The sequence below is a fragment of the Thunnus maccoyii genome, chromosome 14 (genome assembly GCF_910596095.1).
Source record: "Thunnus maccoyii chromosome 14, fThuMac1.1, whole genome shotgun sequence".
NCBI classification, from domain to species: domain Eukaryota; kingdom Metazoa; phylum Chordata; class Actinopteri; order Scombriformes; family Scombridae; genus Thunnus; species Thunnus maccoyii.
The window spans coordinates 30,194,054-30,220,882 of NC_056546.1; the positions used below are offsets into that span (position 1 = coordinate 30,194,054).

Here is a 26,829-nt window from a genome sequence, read left to right on the forward strand (position 1 = left end):
ATAAAGATCTTCGAACATAAATGTGATGAATGAACACACAGTCAGATGGAGGTTAACCCGTGCCGTGAACTGGCTTTACAACTCAGCTGATGTCATGGGCTGTTCTGTTCCCACAGTCAACACCACTCATCTTTCTTTAACATTACATGCAACATAACAGTAATAACAACATTTCTGTGGCTCTGTTTAGGTCCCCACAGCACTTGGCTAATGTTTAAGGAAATGTTTGACATTTTGGGAAATACACATATTTGCGTTCTTGTAGAGAGTTTGATGAGAAGACTGATACCAGTCTCATGTCTGTACATTACATAGGAAGCTACAGCTGACAGCTAGTTAGCTTAGTTTAGCTCAAAAGCTGGAAACGGGGAAACATATAGCCTGGCTCTGTCCAAATGTAACAAAATCCACCAACCGGCACTCTTCAGTGATTAACATGGTTTATCACCCTTGTTTAATCCATAAAAATATAATAACTTAGTGTAATGCGATGAATTGTAGGCTAATTGAGAGAATGTTTGTGCCAAAGGGCAGAATTTTCTGAACAAAACAGCCTTTCATGCAGCAGTGGAGGTAAAGTCATAGGATTAAGAAATGTGTAATGCGAGGTGGCTGATTGTTACCCAATGACCAGTCACAGAAAACGCTGTCCTACTTTGAACTGCAACCAAAATAGCACATGATTGCTATGTGATTGCTGGGGGAGTGTTTGATTGTGGGAGTCTGTGTGCAGAGCGGCATTTGACGATTAATAATCAGTATTCTGATCCTTTGCTTCAATAAAACATGTAAAGAAGTCTTGCATTCAAAAGTTTACCAATAGTGGTTTTGAATGTTCCATTCCATATACTACAAATCACATATACTGTACATCACAGATAACTACTGTTGTGTTTTACATGATGTATTCTTCTAGACATCCATTGCTCTCTATTTATTTGTATGTTATACAAAACTCCCCTTGTTCTCCACATAATCCCGCTCTAACCTCCTCCACCCTCCTCGTTTCCTTTTTATCCCTCTATTTCCCCTCTGCTCTCCCCATTTATTTACTTCTGACTTCTTTGCCTCTCTTCTCCTTTCTTCTCCTATATTGTCCTCCTCACCTCACCTCATCCCCTCTCTTTTCGGTTTACTTTTCTCTTTCCTCTTCTCTTCGTCCTCCTTCTCCTACTTTGTCCCTCCTCTCCTCTCCTCCATCTCTTTGTAAATTCACTTAGACATAATTGCTTCCAGCAGGCTTTTCTCTCAGTCCGTCACGCTGCTCTCCGTCATGTGATGACACTGTGTGGGCTTGTTAACGGGGGCCTGTGTATGGCTGCTGGGTGGAGAGGAGGCCTGACCCACTGCTCATGAACGGTCTGGTCACTTTAACCTGCTGCTGCCTGAACCTGTGACCACGCCTGCTACTACAGTCATGACATCTCCTGCAGTTTAGACAGAAACCCTTCTGCTGTTTGCTGTTTGGGACTTTGACAGATTTCTTAAATGGCTGAAGAGGTTTTAATTCCATCGTCGGGAAAAATCACATCGGTAAGTTCAGACTCACTGCATGAATCGGGTCAGATCCAGAGCCAAGGCCGTCAGCTGACTGATCCCCTATTGTTTTAGACACAGAGTCTTTGCAGCTAATAGCATTTACTACCAACTTTCAAACTTGTAGCCCCAGAACTTGGGACAAAGTAGATCAGCAGCTGACCATTAATAAGATCCTATCCCGAGTTATTTGATGTAGGTCACCAAACTTTAATATGAGATGAAAAACTAGTCCAAACTGATTATTCATATACCACTTCCATAATCATTATTTATTTTGATAAACAAAACCTGCATAATCAAAGATGGACTTGTACATTTCTGGAGTTTCTAGCTCAGGGTTCCAATGCTGTTATGAGTGTTATAAATAGCACATACAGTATTATGTTTTGCAGTCATGTACCAGCCTCGTTGGTTTAGACTTCTTCAGTTCCACAGCTTTGTCACATCTAAATCATCGTACTGCCCTGATCCTCCCAATAGCACCCCTTTAAAATCTTAGTTTTTACTTAATCCCTCAGCCACAGGAGCAATATCTGCTTTATAATCACCAGTCCCTCAGAAGATATTTTAAAATCTGTGTGGGTGATGGGTTTGTGGTTTGGTATCAACAAAGGAACAATAGAAAGAGGCTTCTGATTGAGTACACACGTACATATTATATTATATGCGCTGATATTACACTATGCCCACTCTGTTGTACTGCTCTCAAGTGTTCAAGCATTACTAAAGCCCCTTTTATACAGCCTGTTCAAGGTGGGAATGTTGCGCCATTATTCCACCTCACTGTTCTGTATAAAACGTACAAACACAGGATGGGGGCATTTGTTGTTCCACCATTAAGTCAGCTATGGAGGTAGTCACAGAGCTGAATCGATGTCTGCGTAAAAGGGGGAGCCGGCATGGTGGGACAAGTCACAGTAGACATAGGCGTAGGCTATATTAACTGGTACTGAATTCATTAACTTGATCGTTTTAACTACAGGATCATGGATAATGAAAAAAAAACCCTCATAAGGTATTTATTTTAATCATTTTTAAACAGTTTGTGCTCATTTTTGCACAGTTCTTTGTAGTTTTTACCCGTTCGATGGCAACATAGCAGCACTTAGAGAAAAGCTGCGTAAAAATAGAGATGAGCTGCACAACGGTCAGTGTAGCAGCTAATCAGCAATGGACGTGCTCCACTGCAGCCATAATATGACACTCCGTGCGTGCCTGGTGTATTTTGGCCGTTACACGTCACGCCTCTGATACCAGAACGCTGGCACGCTATCTAAAATCACATACTGGGGCAGCATTATGCTGGCTTTGTTTGGTTCAGTTTAAAAAAAGCAAAGCTGGCATAATGAGGGGTCTTCTTTATGGCAAATTGCGGGATCTCTGTTTAAAATGGGCTTAAGAATGCAGTTATCATTGACTCAATAGTTATCTAGTGTACAGCAATGGCTGTATAATAGACAGAACTGGTTGAGGCTTCCATGTTTGTTTGCATTTCAGACACTTTTCTGTTACAGCTCTTAAAATCATAAAACTGGATCTTCCTTGTCTGTCTCAATTGGCAGACAAAGACACACCTGATGAAAAGTGGTAGGCCTATTACTGAGGAGGCCAGTTGCTGAATGGTTAAGTCACATACCATGTAACCACAACATCTCCAGTTGCATGCCATACACCTCTCTCTACTAGGGATGTGCAGAGAGCCCAGTATTTGTATTTGTATCTGTATTTGTTGAGGCAGCAATATTATTTGTATTTGTATTTGAATAAAAGTGGAAAGAGACTTAATATTTACTCATCGCCTCATTGCAGACAGACCTCTACCTATTTATACACCCATAACACAGAGACAGCACACCATGTAATGTGTAGGGAAGAACTTGAAAGGCGATTATTGCTTTGCACTTTTCATTTATTGCCTATTTTTTACAACCTAACTTTGTGGAAAGGAGAAGGGGAACAACAGGTTATGGAGAGTCTCTTGGGAATACTTGGCGTGTGTCAGTAGCTCAGCTTTATCTCTGGGAAACACCCATCAACTTTGGGGGTGATGTCCAAATTAGGAAATGTGCATCATGTAGCAGGTGGATGTGACCCTTCTTGTTGAAACCTGCTGATTGACATAACAGCAGAGCAGAGGAGAGAGACTGTGATAGTGATGTAACCAACCTGCGCGCTGGTATTTAATGTTTTTTTTTCCTTCCTGAAAACAAATAATTTTTTTAAATATTTGCATGAAACAAATATTCGTGAAAAAAAAAAAAAAACACTATTTGTGCTTTGCCGAATAATGTATTTGTATTTGGGCACACCCCTACTCTCCACCCCAATTTCCTTCTTGCCTCAATACTAACAACTATCCAATGAAGGAAACATGCAAACAAAAAAAGAAAAGAGAGAAAATAAAAGAAAAGTGGCATCTTGAAAGGGAAACAGTCACTTGAAAAATGTTGTGAAACAAAACCAGACAAAAAAAAACAATATAAATAAAAACTGCTGTAATTAAAAGTGAACAGATATATTCACCTGATAATTAGACATAGATTTTAATAAGTGTATTGAACTATTTCACAATTTCTTTTTCATATTGCATTGTGTCTGTATTTATTTAATAATGAACACCACAGAAGGTGTGAACATTGTTTACAATTTATGAAATAATAATTCAAGTCTGCAGCATTAGTGTTACATTATATTCATTTGGCAGATTCTTCTGTCCAAAGCAATTTACAATAACTGCATGCAAACCATATAGGAGCAAGCGCTACATGCATCCAGTAGTGCATGCTAACATGGTAGCATGGAGAGAACTGCTATCATTCCATCCTGTATTCTGAAGTTAGTACTGTTGTCATTCAGCACTTTAAGTCACTCTGATATCATATTTTGTGCCTCTTGGTAATAGATTTCCAAACTGGGACCTTTCTGTCTCCTCTGATATTTTACCTTCATATCATCTTACACTGGTACTGGACATCCCTTGTTCAAGTTCAAACTGAATTGACTTTGATTAGACTTTTTGTGACTTGTTTGACATTGTTCACTTTGTACATTACAAACACTATTTTTGTCACCCTTACCTCCTTTCACATTATGGCATCACATACTCTATCCCCCTCTCAAAACACCAAAACCAGAGGCCAAACTCTTCATCCCTGTGCATCGCTCCTCATGACATTTTTCCCAATGCAGTTCTTTCCCTCACAGTTTATACCTTGACATTTCAAAGTTTAGCTGGATGGTTTTTGTACCAGATACTGGTCACACTGTGGGAGCAAAAATTCTTTATTTGCCCTTCAGCTTCCTCGAACCTGGCAGCCATGCATGCCCTTTAGTTTGGTTGCTATGAGGAATGTGAACAATGCCAACAAGACATTTTAGAAGGACAAATTAGAGCTTCATTCCAAAACACTATTCCCACACTAGTCCCACTACTATTATACCTTTTGTATTAAACATGGTACATGTGCATTTATAACATCAATCATTAACACAATAATTCTAGACATAGTATAATTACAGTAAAGAAGTCTTTCACTGAAAAGATGAGGTCAGATTGACAGCAAACTTGCTTTATGTTTTTATGGCACAAAGCATAAAGAGGGCTACAGTATTAGGATGGTATAAGACATGAATGCCTTTGTAATGCCCTTTCAGAAAGGTTTTCATGTTTGGTCTTTGTTTGGAGAAACACTAGCATTAATAACATACAAGATAAATGATACCTTCATCCAACTCTATCGCTAGACAAGGATTTCAATATTGAACTATTCTGCAAAACTCTGGATTACTGACAACTGGTTTAAAATTCTTACTTTCTATTATATGGCAACTTGTATGGTCAAGCTTAGGGAAAGATCATATTTAGGGTTAGTTTAGTCAGAGACACATACATGACCATTAATAGCGAATAGTTATAGTTAGATTCAGAGGGAAAGTCTCTGCTCTTTGAGGAAGCTCTCAAAGAGAAGATTCTGCCAAGAGAGTTAATCCCCCTAATAAACATACATGAACATAAATCTTAGTTAAGTCAACAGTATAAAACACCCAACAAGTCATCCAAATTAAACAACCAAATACACGGTTTGACCATGTGACTCCAGAACGACACATGGGGCATTTTCTGATATGGCACCCCTATTGGCAGTAATTGGCAGGACAACATAATTTGTCTGTACTTTCCAAAACTGTTACACAACACTGTTAAACAATAACCATGTTTTATGATGTGACAGTGCTGTGGTTAAGGTCTGGTTAGGTTTAGGTACAAAACCACTTGGTGAGGTTTGGGGAAAGATCTGGTTTGGGCTAAAACAATCACTTTGTTAAGGTTAGAGAAACGTGGTGTGGGTTAAAGATACTTCCTTAAAGTTAGGCCATCTTCGTCATCATGGCAACAGTAATAACCATGGGGTTAAGGTTAGGGGACAAACATACGTCATCTGAACTGCACCACTGCTCCGGGTCACAATTACTACTACAATTACTAGATGGCATCTGTCACTCAAACATAATGATATGTCGTTTTTGGGCGACTGACATTGCAACAGATTGTGTTGTTTCTCTTGGGTGGACAGTCTCCAGTCTGGGTCAGCATTGGCATGAGTGTGATCAGCAGAGTAAATGTAAGAGTCAAGTTTTGTTGTCAACGCTTGTACGCCTGAATGAATATGCTTGGATGTTACTGGACATACAGCTGTGAATTAGCCAATGATTGTGAAGCATTTAGAAACAGCTAATGCCAACCAGCAAACACAAGCGCTCCTTCAGGCCTCTGCCTGAACTTACACTATTTTCCATTAAAAAAGCAAATTTTAAGAGCAAACTCTGATCTCTTGCATGAAAGTTGAACATGCTACATTCCCATCTGCCAACTAAACCTTCACACACCCTGCATTGTTACTGAATGTTGACACTGGGCATCACTTGTGAGGAGTGGAATTATCAATCATGTGTACATAATACCAGGGATAGTGGGCTACTTCACCATCACGGTATCATTCATTTGAGATATAAAAAGGATAGATTAAACCTACATTCAGCATTCTGCACTTCCTGACAATGACATCTCTCTCTCTCTCTGTCTGCAGCACCTGACCGGCTCTCTGTTGGCGGTGGCATTCCTTACCTCCTTCGGGAGTTCTATGCTTTATGGCTACAATCTGGCTGTGGTCAACTCCCCTGCTGTGGTAAGACACACACACACACACACATACACACACACACACACACAAATGTTGTGACCAAAATGCACTCTAGAAAGCCAATATGAGTTATTGGGCCATTTTGAATTAAATATCAAATATCTGATTTTTGACTCACTATTTGTCAGGTCAGGATGGTTTGATCAGTCCTTTAGTCTGTCTAACACTGATCCACAGCCAGATATTAAAACTACTGATTAGTAGGGATGTAATGATAAAGAGAGCTCACAATTGGATTTGATGCAATTCATGATACACTTGATACACTCGCAACACATTAAAAAGCAGAACAGAAAACAATACAAAATTTAGTATTTATTCCTCCAAACGAATAAATGTGCTGTCATTTCAGTTTCACTCTTCATAGTTTTCAGTGCAAAATGTAAATAATAGACCCTTAAATTGATAAATAAATCAGTTTCATATAGTATTAGATCCTTTACTTCTTAAAAAATAAGATTAAAAATGACAACAAACGAATGTCATTGTGAAGACCCTGAAAACCTATTTTCTCAATCAGATTCTTACTATGAGTGACGGGGTTCCACATGAACATATTACTTTCTGCCAAAGTTATAACTGTTTTGGTTATTTCACTTTTGTCCCTGTTTTTCTTATTGGTTTGAAGTGGGCAGAGCTCGGTTGGAAAGTGATGTCAAATATTTCTGTGCACCAATCAGGATCTAGCAACCGTTAGATGAAAATGTGGTGATAGTTGTGGATATTGTCCGCTTATGGTTAATGTCATAAATATCTAATGTTATAGAGAATACCTAAAATTTGAAACTGCATTTTCAGAGGCTTTACAAGAAGCAAGAATGAGAAGAAAGTCAATGGAATGATACAAACAGAGACAAACAGAAGCAGATTTGTCTGCTTGAGCTGAAGTTGTTTCAAGTAAGAATGTGTGGTTACTGGTCGTTGCGTCTGACAGAGGGAGAATGTGGTTGTATGTGTTTGCTGGACACAGACAGGGTGAGAGAGTAGTTGAGAAGGGCTGCTTGTTGTGGGGAATGTGAACTGCATGACATACTGGACTTTATTAGAAGGAATGCAGCTTGGCCCAGTGAGAATGAGTGTACAGTGAAGCCTACTTTATCCAACACCACACATGAAGAGAGAACTAAAATATTCCACTCAAGTTTAAATACTGATACTCACCAATTGCTTAAACGGACATAAAACTTTCAGTTAAAATAATCTCAAACAGAAGTAAACAGAAATATTAAAATATAGTAAAAGTTTATGAAGTTTCAGGGCAAAAAGACAGAAGAGCTAAAACAATAGAGAGAATGCTTATTTCCACTATTCAGTAGTGAGTTTAAGTCCTGACGTCACTTCCTGAGTAGCCTCTGTTCCACTAGCTTTTGAAACTCAGGACTATAATCGCTCATTGGCGGTTTCTGTCAACGGTATTTACAAAAATGTGAAGCATGGTCCTGGAGTTTATTATCCAGACTTTGTTCTTTTTGGAAGCATTTTAGCCTTTATGTGGATATTATGAAAATATAGAGAAACAAGAAAGACAGGGAGAGAAGAGGAGATGACATGCGACAAATGTCCCTTGTTGGAACCAAAGCTGGAACGTCATAGCAACATGGTATGTGTCTCAACCACTCAACACCCCTGCTGTCCATATTCTAAGTTTATTTTTACCTAATACAGGATTTACAATTAGAAATCAAACCCTTCACACTGGGATTAATACCAGGTTAAACAAAAGGTAATTTAGCATATAAAAACTAAACAGCTCCTACGAAGTTTTACTATATGGTGGTGCATGTGCTAAAAAGTACAGTACATTATTTTAACTGTTGGTTTCAGTCTAATTCATGATATCCACCCCTGTTCTCAGAATTTTAGCTGTAATCTCAGTTGCTCTGTCCTGTTGAGGTGTTCAGTACATTGTCCCAGTCTTTAACACTGAGGGCCAGAGATACCCAGAAAATGGTGTTGTGAAAATGTTTGCTGCTCTTGTCTATGAGTGTGCGCCCACAGTCTGTGTGTATTCAGCATCTGATTTACTAAGACAGCAGCTCATTGTGCAGTCAGCTCCTGGACTGATCTGGGGACAGCCCTCCAGATGCATTCAGCCAGCGAAGGAGAGTTCATTGGCTCAGTTCTGCATCCTGGCATTGTTGCAGACATACCTAAGCTAGCAGCCACTAGCCTTGTCTGTCAAGCTGGTGACATTTAACCTGAAAAGGTCTTGGGCTTATGGGAAATGGTGTTAAAGGCCACTAAAAACTGAAATTAGTTGAACAATGATATTAAATAATATTTTAATAATTACCATCCATATCATGACATAAGTGAATCATGTGACATAATGTTGATTTAGGCTATGTCCCTATGGTCATTATTATGGTCATTATTAAAGTCATTTGTGTTCTTACAAATGTAAAAAAGGATTGAATTAAGTTTTCTTGCTTCTAGGATAAGACCTAAAGGTCCTGAAGATCCTGGTTTTACGTCAGCTCTCCATAAAGTTAAAACATTGATACATGTGCCAGTATTAGCAAAGAACCACCTAACAAAGCTAACAACAACCAGGCTATGAAAACCAATAATACTGTGGCAGGATGATGTTTTGTCTAATGCTAATCATGTATAGCTCTACATGTGACAGTAGGCTATATTCACAAGTAGCTTGCTCCTTTACATCACACATCTCTTAAATAATTACCTTATTAGTAGTGGTGCAACGGATCATAGTTGATCCATGATCCGTACAGATCGCCCCCCACGGTTTGGCACGCATGTGAACCGCGGATTAACTGCAAAATTGAAAGCTTGTTCAACAAGCTGCAGGACAAGACGTGTGTTCATGTTTGAGTTATCATCTAGTTTTGATAATGTGGACACAGGTTAAAAAAAAACATTCTTCTGGATAGCTATACATCATCAGTTGACATTTGTTATGAGAGCTGTACTGGAACTAAAATATAACTGGTGATATACTACTGTAGAATGAGAGTTAGAGAAGCATTGTGAAACAACACTGTCAAACTCTTCAGAGCTCTTTGTCATCACAGTCAGGTTTTGAACTGAGAGCTGAGATGTAAGAGTTACCAGTTGAGTAAAAGCATGTGCCTGCCAGTGTTTCTCCTGCAGTTGGGTGTCTGACGCGGGTCCACCAACTCGTGCCATCACATGGTAAATTGATTAAGAAGTTGAGGTCAAAAAAAGACTTTGGGATTTGATTAGAGAAATAGTTGAAAATGTCAGAGTGAAAAAAAGAGAAGGAGATAAAGACAGTGTGTATCATATTGGTCTCGTGGAACCAGGATATCTTGGCCACATGATAAACCAAGACAAGGTTTCCTCTCTAATCAGGAAGGAATGCTCTCTGATTGGCTCAAAGAGGCGGGATTGACCAATTGCTCTGTATTGGTCCACTGCAGCATCTCATCTGTGAGGACAAAGTTGAAACTTCACTAGAACTGTTGAGAATAAGGTGACCAATGTTGGCACCAACAACTTCTAGTCTATTAACCTGCTTTCAGGTACAACACAAAGCAAATTAGCAGCTGAAGAAAGAAATTGAAAAGAAAAAGGGAGAAACAACACAAGGAGTTAACACCGGCATAGCGAGCACGTCTTGTTGTTAAACATACTGTAAAATTATATTTACTGTTTGTCAACTGTACGTAATGTTATTGACTTTGATTGCTAGCATAATGTTAGCTTCCTGGATCATAGCTGAACCAAAGTACCAAAGAACCTGAGCAGACTACAAATATGGCATGGTAATGATTGTTCCATGTATTAATCATACCCTCAGATGTTACCAGGATTTTTTTTTCTTTGGCAAGTGACCATGGTATAAGCAGGATGATGCCCCCTGAGGTGTCCATAAACAGGAATAATGGACTCTGCAGAGGCAACTGTCCTCTGCTGCGTGTCGGATTGTTCTGGCTGGGCTCTATTCCAGACCTTCTCAAAAACTCCTTTTGATCGCGAGCTAAAAGTAATCTATGATAGTAAATATGTTGCAAAATGCAAAAGCTTGTAGACTAGATGTGAAAACTTGTAGAACAAAAATCTGAACTTGTATGTTTAAATTTTCACTTGTATAAAATATTCATACACGTGAGCTGAATTTGAGGTCACAGATAAAAACAAAACACTTGAGATCTAGTAGAAAAAATGCAAACATTTGTTGCAAGGAGTCAAGGCGTGCAGATTCATCAATTTGTGATGCAAGAGAGCACATTTGTGAGGTTGCAGTGACGATTTCGAGGTTATATTTTATACAAGTGAAAATTTAATATACGAGTTCAGATTTTTATTCTACAAGTTCTCACATTAAGTCTACAAGCTCTTGCATTTTGCAACATCATTACCTTCATAGTCGTCCTCTCACTTTATGCCATCTACAGCAAACTGCACCTTTTCATTCCCCTTCATTCATACCTTTCCATCAAATCTGTATGCATTGTTGTGGCCTTGCTTTGCCTTATATCTGAACACACATTTAGGGATTTTTTCATACTTTGGCTGATGAAATGTTGAGATTTTTGGCCAGTCCCACAGTGGTCCATAAAAAACACAATCTCTCCAAAACTTTTGATGAAGGGAAGACCTTTTTTATATGATGTTTCTACTATCCTTTTCTTCTCCTCTTTTTAGCTCCTTCCAACCAATTCTTCTCTCTCCTCCCTGTCTCAGTATATAAAAGACTTCTACAATAAGACGGTTGTGAGTCGTAATGGAACAGGACTCAGTGGGGAGACCCTGACCCTCATGTACTCTCTCACAGTGTCTGTCTTCGCTATTGGAGGTCTGCTGGGCTCCGTCATTGTGGGTATGCTGGTCACTCGCTTTGGCAGGTAAGACTTCTCTGCATGTACAACATACAAAGAAATGCAAAGGTGCACAAAAGCACACTGGTTCAAATAGATTTCTTTTATTTCTAGCATTGTTCTCAGAGATTTTTCAGAGAATTAACCATAGAGGAAGCAGATGAGAAAAAGCTCTCATGAATTGTTTTCATATGGGTCATTTTGGAGGGCACTGACCAGCTGAGGAATAAAAAATGTATAAACATCTTCTTCTTATCCTTATTTAACAAGTAAAAAAGTCTCATTGAGATTAAAACCTATTTTTCAAGAATGACCTGGGCAAGAGAGCAGCAACCTGTCAGATTGGACAGAATTATCACTTAGCACACCTCTGTAAGAAACATGTAAATGCAAAGTGACTCTTGGCATTGTCAGTTCTACTTTGTAAATGATTGTTCACACAAAGGTTTAAGAGAAGAGATTTTTTTTTGAATTTTCAATGGTTGTTGCATTCAGGGAGATTCAAACTGTAAAGTGAGAAATAAGTATTTGGGGAAAAAAGTGAAATGGGTTATTTAAACTCTAATGAGTTTGAAAACAACAATGTCTTAATCTTGACTATTTCTATGTTCTTGCTCCATTAAGGGTGGAGTATTAGAATTGGTCCCTGGAGAGAAAGTGGGATTCATGCACCCCTAAATTTTACAGATGCTGTATGATAGCTATCATACCACCTGAAACCTCCTCAGACTGCTTTGCGAACTACAAAGCCAGATGTAGTTTGACCTCAAACATGAAATATTTGTCCTCAGTTGCCCTCAGAGCTGTATTTGGACATTGGCTCTGCTCTGTCCTGACACCTTACCCAGTAACCCCCCTAGACTGTCCAACCATGGGGGTGGATAGCGGCCAATTGGCAATGCAAGCCTGAGAGACCCTCTGCAGCATCTGGTGCTGCCACCAACCAAGCCGGAAAACACACTGATAACACACAGTCACCAAACAGCATATTATCTAATACTTATATTAGAATTTCGAAAACACACATGGCCCAGTATATGTGGTGTTGTACATACAAGAGTGAAAATATATGGGATAAAACAAAATGAGGGAATAAGACATCTGTACTCGGAAACACACTCAAAGACACACACACACACTCTCTCTCTCTCTTACATTGGCACAAAAAGCACTAGATCAGGCCCTTCTATCAATCATGCCTCTGTCCGCTGTATTCAGAGCTACTGATAACCTCTCCCTCCCTGGTGCCCTGTTGTCCTTCAAAGTGCACCAGCATCGCCTCGTCCCATCTGCCCTTCAGAAGTGTGTTAATCCTGAAAGTGCAGAGGAAAGTTCTTTTGTAATCAGTGCAAATCAGCTGAAAGCATCATTCATCTCCACTATTTCATAGAACATCAGTGGACATTTAAATGCAAATGAAAAGCAGGCGATTTATAATCCCATTTACAGGCTGATCAGTTTCTTCACACAGCAGTGTTTTATGGCCAAACACAGCTTATGACCACCCTTGTGAGCTGTGTTAGCGTTTTATGGCTAATCAGGACTTATACAGGCATACATGTCTATCATTATGACTGTGTGTATATTATGTGGGTTACTGCTGTTGGCCTCCAGACCAATATACTGCCACTATCCTTGCTGTTTCATAAACCTCTGGGTCATATGTTTTTATGTATATTCGTAATGTCTGCCTACTGCTTTTTTGTGTGTGTATTTTCAGGAAAGGCACAGTGGTAAACACAACAGTGCTGGTGTTTATTGCTGGCTCACTCATGGGCTTCAGCAGGATTTGTGGTTCACCTGAGATGGTCATCTTTGGACGCTTTATCACAGGAATTCACTCAGGTACACACACATGTACACACACCCTCTACATCTAAACCACACTGATGTGCACCCGTTTGATGTTAGGCTATGCATAGGGTATGTACACTATAGGGCCAAATTAATGTGGACACCCCTGTCAACATATGTGGACTCTGAGCGGGCCATGTTTAGTTCCTCAAATGTGGAGTTGTTCTGAGTTGTGGCCAGAAGGTCATTATGCCTTTCTTGGCAGCAACCAAAGAACCTGTTGCTTGACACCAGCTGTGAAGGAGGCCGTAAAGCTAAAGGTGTAGTACTTTAGGCTTGGTTGGTCCAGGGGAATTTTGAAGCAGCATACATTTATCAGGAGGCCTAAATTACTGCAACCTCTGTGGTCATAGAAGCAAAAGCTCTGGTGTGGCTTTGGGGAGGCCAGTGAGAAGGAGATTTGGTTGGCTTCAAAGAGTTAGCATCAGACAACTCAGGAGGGGGATGCAGGGCTTACCCCAGGCTGTTTTCCCAGCAGGGAGAACTGCTAACCTGGACTGAGGATATTTCCAGACAATAAAAGGAACACTTTTAGGAACTCCTGAATCCAACACCCTTCTACAAAGGTTCAGTTTTTTAGCAGACCCTTTTAATCCAGGCATATGTTCAAGAATCATGTATGGGTATCATGTTCAGAAGACCATATACTTTATTCAAGCGTCCACATACCTTTGGCCATCTGGTGTAAGTCTCTCCATCGGCTCCTTAATTAGATGTTCACAGAATAATTGAATCATTATGAGGTCATGATCCATTTTATCGAAGTAAATCAGAGCATTGTGACATAGATATTCGTCTCTGTTTTTTACTGCAGGCATCTCTCTAAGTGTAGTACCAATGTACCTGGGTGAGATAGCACCTAAGAACCTCCGAGGCTTCCTGGGTCTTGTACCAAGTATCTTTATTGGCACTGGAGTCTTCGCCGCCCAAATCCTCGGCCTACATGAGCTTCTAGGAAAGGTACACAAGCATTGCGTTATAACAACACCTATGTGTGGAGAGGATTCAGTTTTGCTCAATAAAACATGCAGCAAAATTCAGGTAACCATATTGTCATGGCTATAGGAGCAGAAGCTTGTAATGAGTTCTTCAATTTCAGAAATCATTAATAAACTTGAAATTGTAATTTTTACAATTTGGAAACATGCTGTTTGGCATCCCTTAAGGGTCAATTCTTGGACCTCTTCTGTTTAATCACACAAAGTCTATTCTCAAAGCTACACAGATGATACACAGCTATATTTCACTGTCTCCTGATAACTTAAGCACTTTAGATTCATTGTTCAACAGCTTCAAATACATCAATTTGTGGAAACGTCCTTCATGAAACGTCCTGCAGTCAGAGAAAAGACTTGAAAAAAATTATAAGTGCTGGGTACAATGCCTCAAAGGTAGAGGGTCTGTACTATTTTGGTATCCAAATCTCTTAGGACAACAAAACAAGACAAAAACCTAGGAATCATTATTCATACTGACCTAAATTTTCTTTTAATGCAACAGCATCACCATCTCCTTTCATTATCTATAATATTTGGAAAGATTTGTTACTTTCTATCCCAGTTAGAATTGGAAACACTTATCTATGTCTCTGCCATCAGCAGACTAGATGACTTTAATGCGCTTTTTACTGGTCTCCCATTCAGCCATTCGATGGCTTCAGCTAATTAGAAATGCTGCTGTCTGTTTCTCAATTTGGAACATTAAATTCAATTATATCAAATTACTTTTTTATCTTACCCCAGATTATATTGTGTTTCAAACATACTTCCGGTTTATCACCCCAGCAGATTTCTCACGTTAGAGACCAACTGTTTCCTAAACATTTTAGATTAGTTTAGTTTTTATTAGGTTTTATATGTAGTTAGGGTATGTGTATGTAAGTATGTGTGTCAATACCTGGACAGATTTAAAAGAAAAAACAAGGTCAATTTTGCAGAAGACAAATAAATGTTGAAAAAATCTATACCAACAATAAAGTTTGCTTGTCAAATTTTACAGGCAGAGTCAAAGATGACACCCAGATCCCAGGGAAACTGGCAACACCACTAGTGAAATTTGCTGGACCAATGATGAAGACCTCTTTTGTACTCTCACTAAGCTGTAGAAAATCTTTGGTCATCCAGCATTCAACATCCACATGACAATTTAAAAGAGACTGCAGATGATGCGCTTCACTCAGTGTTAATGTGAAATACAGCAGTGTGTCATCAGTGTAGCAATGATAAGGGATCTTGAGTTGTGTGTTCATGGAAAAAGCCCAGTGGAAGCACATAGAGTGCAATATAATATGGCCAAAAATGAAACTTTGGGGTATGCCAAAAGAGGAGAAAAGAGCAGAAGTGGACAATCATTTATAAGTGAAATCAATTAATTTTGCAAACAACAAAGCACTCTATCAACCAAAAGAAATATGATATCCATCATATCCTTATGTGACCTTTCATATTACTGACTGGCTTTTTTATGATTTTTAAGGAAATGCCTATATTGTTGTCATAACATAATTGACAATCAGTGTTGCCCTGTTATGACTCGATGAGAGTCAAATTGTGTGCACCTACCCATGTTGAAATGGTTACAGGAGGAGCACTGGCCCCTGTTTCTTTCTGTGGTGGTGGTACCCACCTTCATCCAGTTGATGCTGTTGCCATGGTTCCCAGAGAGCCCCAGGTACCTGCTGATTGAGAAGCACAATGTTCACGCCACCATCACAGGTCAGTGTGTTGGCTCTGTTACACATCAACAAAGAGATGCAGATCAGAGTATTACAAATACTGTCCATTAAATTTTGATATTTCTAGTGTACAAATGCCAAGTAGAAATTTTGTCCTGAGAATGACGCTTGAGGAAAGCCAAGACAGTCACTGAAATTTTGAGATTCATTCTCTAATTATGATTATATAGGCAATATAATCATAATCTTATCACAGTGGTTATTGAGACACATTATCTTGCCCAAGAGAAAAGTAGCAAAACAAAAGAGAAAAGTCTAGGTGTGGTATCGTTCCATGATGCGTTGTAACCATGCTGCTTCCTTTCCCCTGTCTCTCAGCTCTTAAGTGGTACAGGACCAAGTGTAACATCCAGGCTGAGATTGAGGAGATGCAGGAGGAACAACGTTCCCTATCATCCATGGAGACGCTGTCAGTATGGAAACTGTTGCTCGATAACACAGTCCGCTGGCAGGTGCTCAGCGTGGTGGTCATCAACATCGGCATGCAGCTGTCTGGCATTGATGCTGTGAGGACACTTTGAAAACTGAGTGATGTATACCAAGAACAAAATGGAGTGGCCATGCTTTATTTTCTGTGATGTGTATTTTTTAATGCTACAAGTAGCAGTTGCCAAAGTCAGACATTGGCTATTATATACCATTCACAAACAACACTAGAGGGGGCGCTTGGCCCAACAGTGCCTTGTGACAATTGTCTGAGAAAGGTGGGTTGGGATAACTAGTACAGCACCTGAATGGTTCCATTCCTATTTATCAAATCATAAGTTCTTTCTATCCATCATTGATAAAATATCAGACTGTGTTCCTCTAACCTGTGGAGTTCCACAAGGGTCTATTCTGGGGCTAGTCTTAGTCCCTCTAAATTCTCCTTTAAGGACACATTATACACAAGTTTGGCTGTGTTTTTGTATTTTGTATTTTGTAATTGTATTAGTGAGTTCAGTGACTGGATGTTTCATAGTTTCCTGCAGCTAAATCACAACAAAACTGAACAAAAAGTTCTTATCATTGCCCTCAATCAGATCCTTGAAATCTCACTTCAGCACTTAGTTCCCTTGCCCACCAACTTCAGAAACCTTGAGGTAATTTTTGACCCAAGGTTGAACTTTGACACCATATAGATCCACTAGGCTTCTCAGGTCATCAGAACAAGGGCTATGGAACAGTCTCCCCCTAGGGGTCAGGTCAGCATACTGTCTTAAATCTAATTTTAAGACATGCCTTTTCTTAAAGGCATTTTGATAATGCTTCTTTGTCCAGACTTGTTTCTTTTTTGCTTGCCTTTGTGTAAAATGCAGTGCTGCTTGAAAGTTTGTGAACCCTTTAGAATTTTCTGTATTTCTGCATAAATATGACCTAAAACATGATCAGATTTCTATTCAAGTCCTCCAGATAAGATAACTAGATAAGAAGACATCAGTTAAACAAATGAGACAAAAACCTTACACTTTGTGCGTGGCAACAGTATGTGAACCCCTACGATTATCAATTCATTTGAAGGGGAAATTAGAGTTGGGTGTTTCAAACAATGGGATGACAGTCAAGTGTGAGTCTGGGAGGCCCTGCCTTATTTAAAGAAGAGAAAACAACACAGGTTTGTGGAAGTGTGTCATGGCTCAAACAAAGGAGATTTCTGAGGACCTTAGAAGAAGAGTTGTTGATGCTCACCAAGCTGGAAAGGGTTACAAAACCATTTCTAAAGAGTTGGACTCCACCAGTCGACTGTCAGGCAGATCATGTAAAAACTGAAGAAATCCGAAACCATTGTTACCCTCCCCAGGAGTGGTTGAACAACAAAAATTACACCAAGAGCAGGTGTGTAATAGTCGGGGAGGCCACAACGGACCCTAGGGTAATGTCTAGGAAACTAAAGGTCTCTCTGAAAGTGGCTAGAGTCCATGTTAATGAGTCCACCATCAGGAAATCATGAACATCAATGGTGTGCATGGCAGAGTTGCAAGGAGAAAGCCACTACTCTCCAAAAAGAACATTGCTGCCGTCTACGGTTCACTCAAGACCACATGGATAAGCCAGAAGGTGATTAGAACCATGTTCTGTGGATGGATGAGACCAAAATCAAACTTTTTGGCATGAATGAAAAGCGTTATGTTTGGCGATGAGCAAACACTGCATTCCAGCATAAAAACCTTAACCCATCTGTGAAACATGGTGGTGGTAGTATCATGGTTTGGGCAGCTTTGATGCCTCTGAACCAGGACAGCTTGCAATCATTGATGGAGCTATGAGTTCTGAGTTGTACCAGCACATTTTACAGGAAAATGTCAAGGTATCTGTCTGTGAACTGAAGCTCAACAGAAAGTGTGTCATGCAGTAAGACAACAACACTAAACACACAAGTCATTCTAACAAAGAATGGTTAGAGCAGAGGAAAGATAATGTTTTGGAATGGCCGAGTCAAAGTCCTGACCTTAATCCTAAAGAAATGCTGTGGAAGGACCTGAAGCATGTAGATCATGCAAAGAAGCCCACATCATCCCTGAGTTGAGATTGTTCTGTAAGGAGGAATGGGCTAAAATTCCAAGCTGAAATGCAGGGCTGATAAACAGTTACTGGAAATGTTTGATTGACGTTATTGCTGCAAAAGGGGTCACACCAGTAACTGAAAGCAAGGGTTCACATACTTTTGCCTCCCACAAATATGTAATATATAATTTCCCTCAATAAATAAATGAAAAAGATGAAAAAAATTATTTTTTTGTCTCATTTGTTTAATTGGGTTCACTATATCTAGTTTTAGGACTTGTGTAAATATCTGATCATGTTTTAGGTCATATTTATGCAGAATTCTAAAATTGCATTTGCACTTTGTGAAGCACTTTGTCACCCTGGTTTTGAAAAGTGCTATCCAAATAAAGATTCTTCTTTTTCTTCTTCTTTTCCCCACCTTTCCCTCAGCACAACACAAATGCTGCTGATGCCTGATGAATTGAATCACAAAATATTAGTTGTCATAAAAATGAAGAAACACACTTATAGACTTACACATAATACACTTTTTAAATGCAATTTCCAGTCTTTGTGCTTGGAAGAGGGTATCAAGTCATTGCAAGTCAAAAAGCTAAAAGTTGAACTGAAGTCACCAGTCACTGGTATCGAGTTGCAAGTCTTTTGTTGATTTTGTCAAACCAAGTCTAAGTCATCAGATTCATGACTTGAGTCTGAGGTAAGTCTAAGATATGTGACTTGAGTCCACACCTCTACCAATGTAACATTTCACTATTCTAGCATTTCTCTAAAAGGGGTCCAAAATACACCAATTGTATAAACTGTTATTGTCTAGAGGGCATTCGGAGGTTTGGCAGGTGTTTGCTTTATAACAGTATAAACAAACGTATTCTGTCTCCATCCCCTGTTTGTGCATGCTTACCATCAGGTGTTGGCTGCCAAATGGTGTCTGGTAAATGGAGTCTTAAGGCTACAGTGATGAGCAGCACAAACTGGCAAAAACTCCTGATGAAACAGCATCAGATGTTTCAGTTAGTTCTGGCTCTTTTCATTGGCACTTTATCTCTTTCAGCAACATTTAATCTCACATCATTCTCCTTTTGCCTTTTCACCCCCTTTGTCCACCTCATCCACTCCGCCTTTTTCTACAGCTCTTTCATCTGATTGATCTAGCTTATTAGACAAAGACACTGAGATGAAAACAGGCCTAAATGATCCCTCATTGTTTTATAAGCCTCGTGTGATCTTGTGCATAAAGCCAAAAGCTAGTGTCATCATTTTTCCACCGATATGATTAGCCAAATTCCCTCTCTGAATTATGCCCCAGAGATTCATTAATTATTCAAATGATTACCAGGGTGCCCGGGCCAGAAAGTGCATACTGTAAGCGCTGGACCTGAACTCATTAGCACGCCCTTCTCCAGGCTGTATTTTTAGCTGCTAATTAGCTCTAACTAAACAAAGTGGAGCAGTGCTGAAACATGCACATACTGAAAACAGCACTGGGGATGAGAACAATTATGGTGATATTAGCAGTGGTGATGATATTTTTTTGATAATGAAAACAGGAATACTGTAATGAGAATGATAATATAGAGTATATATAGTATACAGTTTAATTTAATTTTAACTTGACTTGACTTTAATTTTAATTAAAGTCAATATTCATCAGTGAGTATCATCAGTGATGATGATGATAATGATGAAAGGGATAAAATATGATGATAGATGGTAATAATTATGACCAAGATGATTAGTATGCTTGACAATGACAAAAACAGTGATGATAATAATACTTACAATACTTACAGTAGTGATGATGGTGATTATGGTGATATTGGTGGTGATGGGGGTGGTGATGATGATGCTGATGGTAAATGATAAAAAGCAGCTCTTATGAGGATGAGCATGGTAATATGTTAGTATTAATAATGATAAGGTAATCCATAATGGTGATGAAGCTGATGATGTGGCAACAAAGAGGGTGATGGTGATAATGATGATCAATGATGAGAATAATTAGAATAGTGTGATGATGATGATGAAGATGATGATTATATTGTTACCATTGGTGATGGTGATGATGATGGTGGTAATGAAAACAGCAATACTGAGAATGAGAATGATGATATTTGTCAGTGGTGGTGACAATGATGATAATGACAGTTCTGGGGATGAAGGTGATTTTGGTGACCATGATGATAAAAATGACAGCGGGATGGTGATAATAATAAAGATGATTATTGTGACTGACGGCAACAATGATGATGATCAACAATGATAATTAGGATAGTGATGATGATGCTGATGATGAAAGTCATTTTGGTGACAATGATTGAGATGCTTTTAATTTTTGTGAACATGAAGATGATAGTAATAACAGAGATAGTGATGGCAATAAAGTTGATTATTATACCTCACAATGGCAACAACAGTGACGATGATGATGATAATAATTAGTAATGATGGCCGTGATGATGATGATGATGATGATGATGATGATGGCAGTGATTGAGGTGGTGTGCATACTTAAGATGCTGACAAGCATGATCACAATAATTCCTGAGGTTGATGATTTTGGTGAGGATGATCATGGTGACAGTTCTAACAATGACAAACAATACTTGAGATTATGTTAACAATATTCTCGACTCCATTGATGTGATGATAATAGTAATGGTGACTGCGATGTGGCAGATGCTTGAGATGATTTTTAGGCCTACAGTAAGTGCATGTGACAGTTGGCAAGCCTTGGCACAGTTCCTGGAACACTACAGGACTTTGTGTGTGTGTAACAGTTTATGCCAACCATGTGTTGGTGTACTCATCTACCTGGTCCTCTAACCATCACCGTCTGCTGTCTCCAGTTAATACACCTCCTGTCCTGTCCTGCTTCCCCTAAAGCATCAAATTGAATTAAATTGAATGTGAGCAAATGACTGCTGTCTCTCTGTGGCAATGCTGCACCACCTGTGCGGCCCTCAAGTCCTAAATGTTTCTCTCATTTAGACTTTTACGCAATTGTTTTCTTCTCTAGGCATATGTCACATTATAGGGAGTAATGTTTTACATTTGCTTCTCACCCATCCTTAAAACCGTTCAAAGATACCATGCAACTAGCTAGCTTTGGTTTTAAGGCTTCCGGGGGTATAATTGTAGCGATAGAACATGCAGTGTGTCCCAATTCCATAAGACACCACCAGTACACTACAGGTATAAACTACTACTAATGTTGATAGTGTGTTATTTTAGCTAATTGGAAATGATAATAGACAAGCAAGGACAGATCAGTGGCTCAGTCTCAGCGTTGTCATCAACCTGGTTACCAGTAGCAGCATGCAACTGTTTTCTACGGTGGCCCTGAGAGCTCAACGCACTGCAACTTCAGAAAACACATGCATGTAGACAAACCACAGGAAGAAAATATCTCCACCAGTTTGTTAAACACATGCACTTACAGAGAAACACTGCAAATACTGAAAGTGTCACACAACAGTGTGAGGTTCTTTTAGTATACCAGCAAAATACTTCCACTTAAGAAATGTTGAACAGTTGCAGGAGAACTTTAATTTATTAAGACTAATAAAATATCACATGACAGTAAAAATAATCCCAGGCTAAAATAAAAATACAAGACAGCCATGTAAAAAGAATAAAATGTGATAAACTAGAAAGGAGTTCTATTTAAAACGTCTGTAAAATGACTAAAATGTACCCAGTATCGAGGTTGTCGTAGGAGGCTATGAATAAAAACACAGTTAAAAACTGTCCTTTAAAATGGCGAAAGCAGAGTCCAATACCTCAACAGGCAATAAAATTGTTCAGGAAGGGGAGAAGAGAAGCATCCTCAGTCATGGGTACACAAGTATCCTCACACACAAGGTTGGGTTACTTGGCTGCTTCCCTTTTCTTTGCTTATAGCAGGTGTTAAATCAAGTCTTTCTGCCTCTGCGTCACGGCAGGCTTGTCAACGACCATCCATCTGGTCCTTTGTGTGTTGCTTCACCTCCTCAAAAGGAGGTCAACAACAGCACTAATGTCTTTCATCATCAGGGTTCTTCTTGGACTCTGCGGTCCAAACTCAGTTCAATGTCTTGTGTTCCCCACTTTGTTGGCCACCAGTGACTGTGTTCTCTCCACTTCCTGGTTTCTCCTGCACCTGTCTCAGACGCATAGTCTACTCAAAAACACACGTGTCATGTTTCAGCCAATCCTGAGCTGTGTGGACAATGTGGTCCACTTAGTCACAGCTGGCTTTGATCACCTTGATCCTCAGTCCAAACATAACAAAGATGCAATGGTAAATGACAAATCGATCAAACCATCCAACAATAAATAAGTCCATAAAACCATACTATAAAGTATAAATCCAGTCATCCATGCAATATATAATAAAAACCAATAAAACTACACACTGCATATACAGAAAAGACAACTAACCATTTTATTCAGAATGAGGGAACATGTCACCTAGTGCAACACTGTTGGTCATCGATGTCTGATTAATATTTTTTGAAAACAATGGCTTTTTGTCTACAGCACAGAGGAATAAGATATATCAGGCTTTGGATGCAGACAGAATACTTGTTAGTAGATCAGTTCATTGTTGATTTGGCTCTGCACAAGATTTGTTGACAATAAGAAAAATATAAAAATATAGAAAATCACCGGAATTATCCTTCAAGGATTTATAAGCTTGCGTTTGTCACTAGAGTTGTTGTTCTACCACCATGCTCCATGTTTCATTTTTTTCCAGCCCGGAGTTGCTTCAACATTTTCTGTTATGTCCAGTGATTTCATATTCACAAGACACAGATTTTAAAAGAACGGTCAAAATCAAAACCGCAGAGGTTGAGATATCTTGACTTTTAATCCCATTCTATTTATGGGTCAGGTGTGCAGATATTGCAGAAAGTAAGAATCTTTTAAAGAATTTAAAAAATTGTTGGACATAATCTGGGGTTTTTAAAGAATTGTCCTATGTTTTATTGTTTAGAGAAGGAATGCAAAACTTTCAGGATAAAAACTAGGATAGGATAAAATAAATAGGTGTTCAACTTTTACTGCTGGCAGAGCTTTGTCTTGCCCTTAGTTTCTTGAAAAAATATTTTCAAGATCTATTTTGCCAATATTTCAACAATACTTTCTTCACAATTTCAGATTTGGCCTTCATCTCACATATTTCATTTTGCAGTGCTCTCTTTCCCTATTCCATTGTGTGTCTTTGTTTACATCAGACGTGGTGAACTTCCTTCTCATAAAGACACAATTTGACATTAAATGTCCTACATGTATCAAAAAAGATTTAAAAAAAGATACTGTGTGGCAGACAGCAATGCATGTCGCTTGGATTTTTGGATGTTTGGGGTGCCCAGCATTTGTAGAAAGCAGTATAATTAAGATGAAAATGATAAAGCTTTGTAATCAAGATTTCTTTTTTAAAAATAGTTTTATTAATAGTGTTAGTACAAACTATTTAAACTAAACATGAGAAATAATTCATTAGGTTTATTAATATTTTATCAGAGTGAATCAAACTGTTGTTTTAGAGAAAGGTACAGTAGCTACAGAGAGAGCTACTGCTCCTCAACATTATAATCATAACATGTCAGACTGTGGAGATGGATTTCAGCTCACTGATCTTTAAATGCTTGTTTTTCCAACACAGATCTGGTTCTACACCAATGACATATTTGAGAATGCAGGAATCCCTGCACCAGAGATCCAGTATACCACAGCAGGCACAGGAATAATAGAAATCATCGCTGGACTTATTGGGGTAAGATTACAGATTAGAGAGGTGTGATTGTACTGTAAATGGTGTTCCCCATTTTTATTGGAGTGGTTTCTTTCTTTATATTAACCTCAGGCACTGAGGAATATGTTCCTGTATCTGAAGTGTGTATCCTTATATGAGCTGTGACTGTGTCCTGCAGTGTTTCACCATAGAGAAACTGGGCAGGAGGCCTCTCATGATCGGGGGTTTCGCTATGATGGGAATCTGCAGCGGTGGAATCACATTATCCCTCATTTTACAGGTGTGTGTGTGTGTGTGTTTATACCAGGTATTCCTCATGTTGTGGAGTTATAAATCTGTTTACACAGTCATGTGGGCACTTGCCTCCCTTTTGGGGACAAAATAAAGTAACATAACTGAATCATTAATTTTAGAGTGAAGATTTGGTTTAAGGAAAGGTAAGGTAACTGTTAGGGAGTTAGTTTAGGGTTAGGATTAGGGTAAGCCTCCAGGAAATGAATTTTAGTCAATGTAATTACATCTGAAGTGATGGAAACATGACTATTGTGAGTTCCTTAAACACAGTTTCAAAACACAAACCATTTCCAGTGGAAAGCAGAGGAGATGTGGGTAAGAAGCAAATGAAAAAGGAAACATTCTATCTCAGCAACTACTAGTGTGCCCTTGAACATCAACAGTGTTTAAAGCCTCCTTCTAGTGACATCATGACAAAATAATGTATCTGAGACAATGTGCATACAGCTCTTTGTGATGGTTAAATTTGTAAATTTTCAATTTCCACCGATGTAACTTTAATTCTTCCCTATTAGTATTTATAAGCAGAATACAAACATTTAATAAATGGGTTATAATAACATAGCTGTGAGCTGATATAAGGACAGTGTTTATTAATGTACAGTATATGTCAGAAAATCTAACTTCTCCTATGAAGACATATTTTATATTACAAAAGCTGTGTTTTACTACATTGTCATTCATGATCTGTTAACTAATACGATAACTGCTAGCTGACTTTCCTGTTAGGAGGAGGAGGGGTAGGTGGATGGTTAGTAAGTTTCTTGGCAGAAAGTTGGAAATAAGCAGAGAGTACGGTTCAAGACCACCTCGAAACCAATGCCCACTTCCCGTTTCAACTGACAAAAGCAGGTGGGTGTTTTTAGCGAGACGTCGGGACATTTGCAGTTGTTTTTATTTTATTTTTTATTTTATTTTAACCCAAATCATGATCTTTCCCTAACCCTAACCAAGTGGTCTTAGTGCCTAAACCTAACCAGACTTTAACCATAGCATTGTCACACCATAAAACATCATTGTTCAATGAATAGAAATGTTAATATGCTACGTTTGGTAGAAATGTTGATATGACACATATTACACATGTTGAAACATATATATTCAACGTTTCTGTGGTTTGCAGAAACATTCCAACGTTTTGTTCTGGCAATTGGGTTGTTCTCTAAGGTGAAATATTGGTCCTAGTACCTACAAGTTGACTATGATGGGAAAAATACAATCCTGACACAGGCACATAGTTTTTATATGCACTTGGCAACACACACCTTTATGATCCATCTTTTTGAAGTAAAATTTTATGTAACTGTGACCAGTTGTCTTCACTTCCATCCCTTTTTTTGTCACTTTCCTCCCTTCCTTTCGTCACTTCCTGATAGGAGACAAGTGGACGTGAGGGAGGGGAAGAAACAAGCAGCAGGAAAGACAAATGGAGCACACCCCAGATGTTAAACAGGGGAATGAGAGTGGGATGAACAGCTGTGCCTGTTTCTGTCTCAGTTGGCAGAAGTCACTGTATTCCTGCTTTGCCCTGTGGGCCAGTGATTTAGGCTGTTGGAAAAGAATGAAGTCAACTTTCTCATCAGAGATAATAACTAAATGTTATCATACTGACTCATGCTGTTTCTTCTCCCCGCAGGCTCACTTATCATTTATGCGCTACATCAGTGTCTGCTGTGTGGTCGGCATCATCGCTGGCTTTTGCATCGGTCCAGGCAAGTTGATCTTTAGCATGTTAAAGGACAAGTTACACTCACTCAGCCCTTGTGAGGATATAAACCTTATTAATGCTGTGTAGCAGATGCAGAGTAGGGGTTTCTGGCACAACTTCACCTACTTCCAAGGTGCACAGAGAAAGGAAAGAAGTCTAAAGAGGTCAAAACTCCAGCAACAACTTCATTGTCTAATGTCTAATGCTGTGTAGCAGAAACACATTTGATAGTGGAACCTCCTGTATTGTTATGCACTACTGATATTCTTTATTTATTTTATTTTTCTTATTTATCTTTATTTAATCAGGCAATCTCATTGAGATTAATCTCTCTTTTCCAAGAGAGACTTGAGAACAAGAAACATTCAACTATGATGAGTTAAAAATTTGTCATTTGTAATAAAGTGTAAAGCACTATGATACACAGGGTTTAACTGCTGAAGTGTTGATGGGGCAACATGACAATACAG

General features: G+C 38.9%; 1 protein-coding gene and 1 long non-coding RNA gene across 2 annotated transcripts in view; one reads left to right on the plus strand and one right to left on the minus strand.

The window, feature by feature from the left end:
• Window positions 1-1,444: 1,444 nt before the first annotated feature.
• Window positions 1,445-26,829, plus strand: part of slc2a15a (solute carrier family 2 member 15a) — a 35,248-nt gene continuing 9,863 nt past the window's right edge. The window contains exons 1-10 of the mRNA XM_042433682.1: window positions 1,445-1,533; window positions 6,627-6,725; window positions 11,412-11,572; window positions 13,266-13,390; window positions 14,214-14,359; window positions 15,981-16,113; window positions 16,452-16,639; window positions 24,268-24,378; window positions 24,536-24,637; window positions 26,288-26,363. Of these exons, the coding sequence (XP_042289616.1) occupies window positions 1,489-1,533; window positions 6,627-6,725; window positions 11,412-11,572; window positions 13,266-13,390; window positions 14,214-14,359; window positions 15,981-16,113; window positions 16,452-16,639; window positions 24,268-24,378; window positions 24,536-24,637; window positions 26,288-26,363 (1,186 nt within the window). The 5' untranslated portion in view covers window positions 1,445-1,488. The remainder of the gene's footprint in view (window positions 1,534-6,626; window positions 6,726-11,411; window positions 11,573-13,265; window positions 13,391-14,213; window positions 14,360-15,980; window positions 16,114-16,451; window positions 16,640-24,267; window positions 24,379-24,535; window positions 24,638-26,287; window positions 26,364-26,829) is intronic.
• Window positions 12,580-14,332, minus strand: LOC121911816. The gene is made up of 3 exons (XR_006099955.1): window positions 14,243-14,332; window positions 14,069-14,103; window positions 12,580-12,858 (listed from the first exon to the last, which is right to left on the minus strand). It is a non-coding gene; the product is annotated as an uncharacterized LOC121911816 (long non-coding RNA).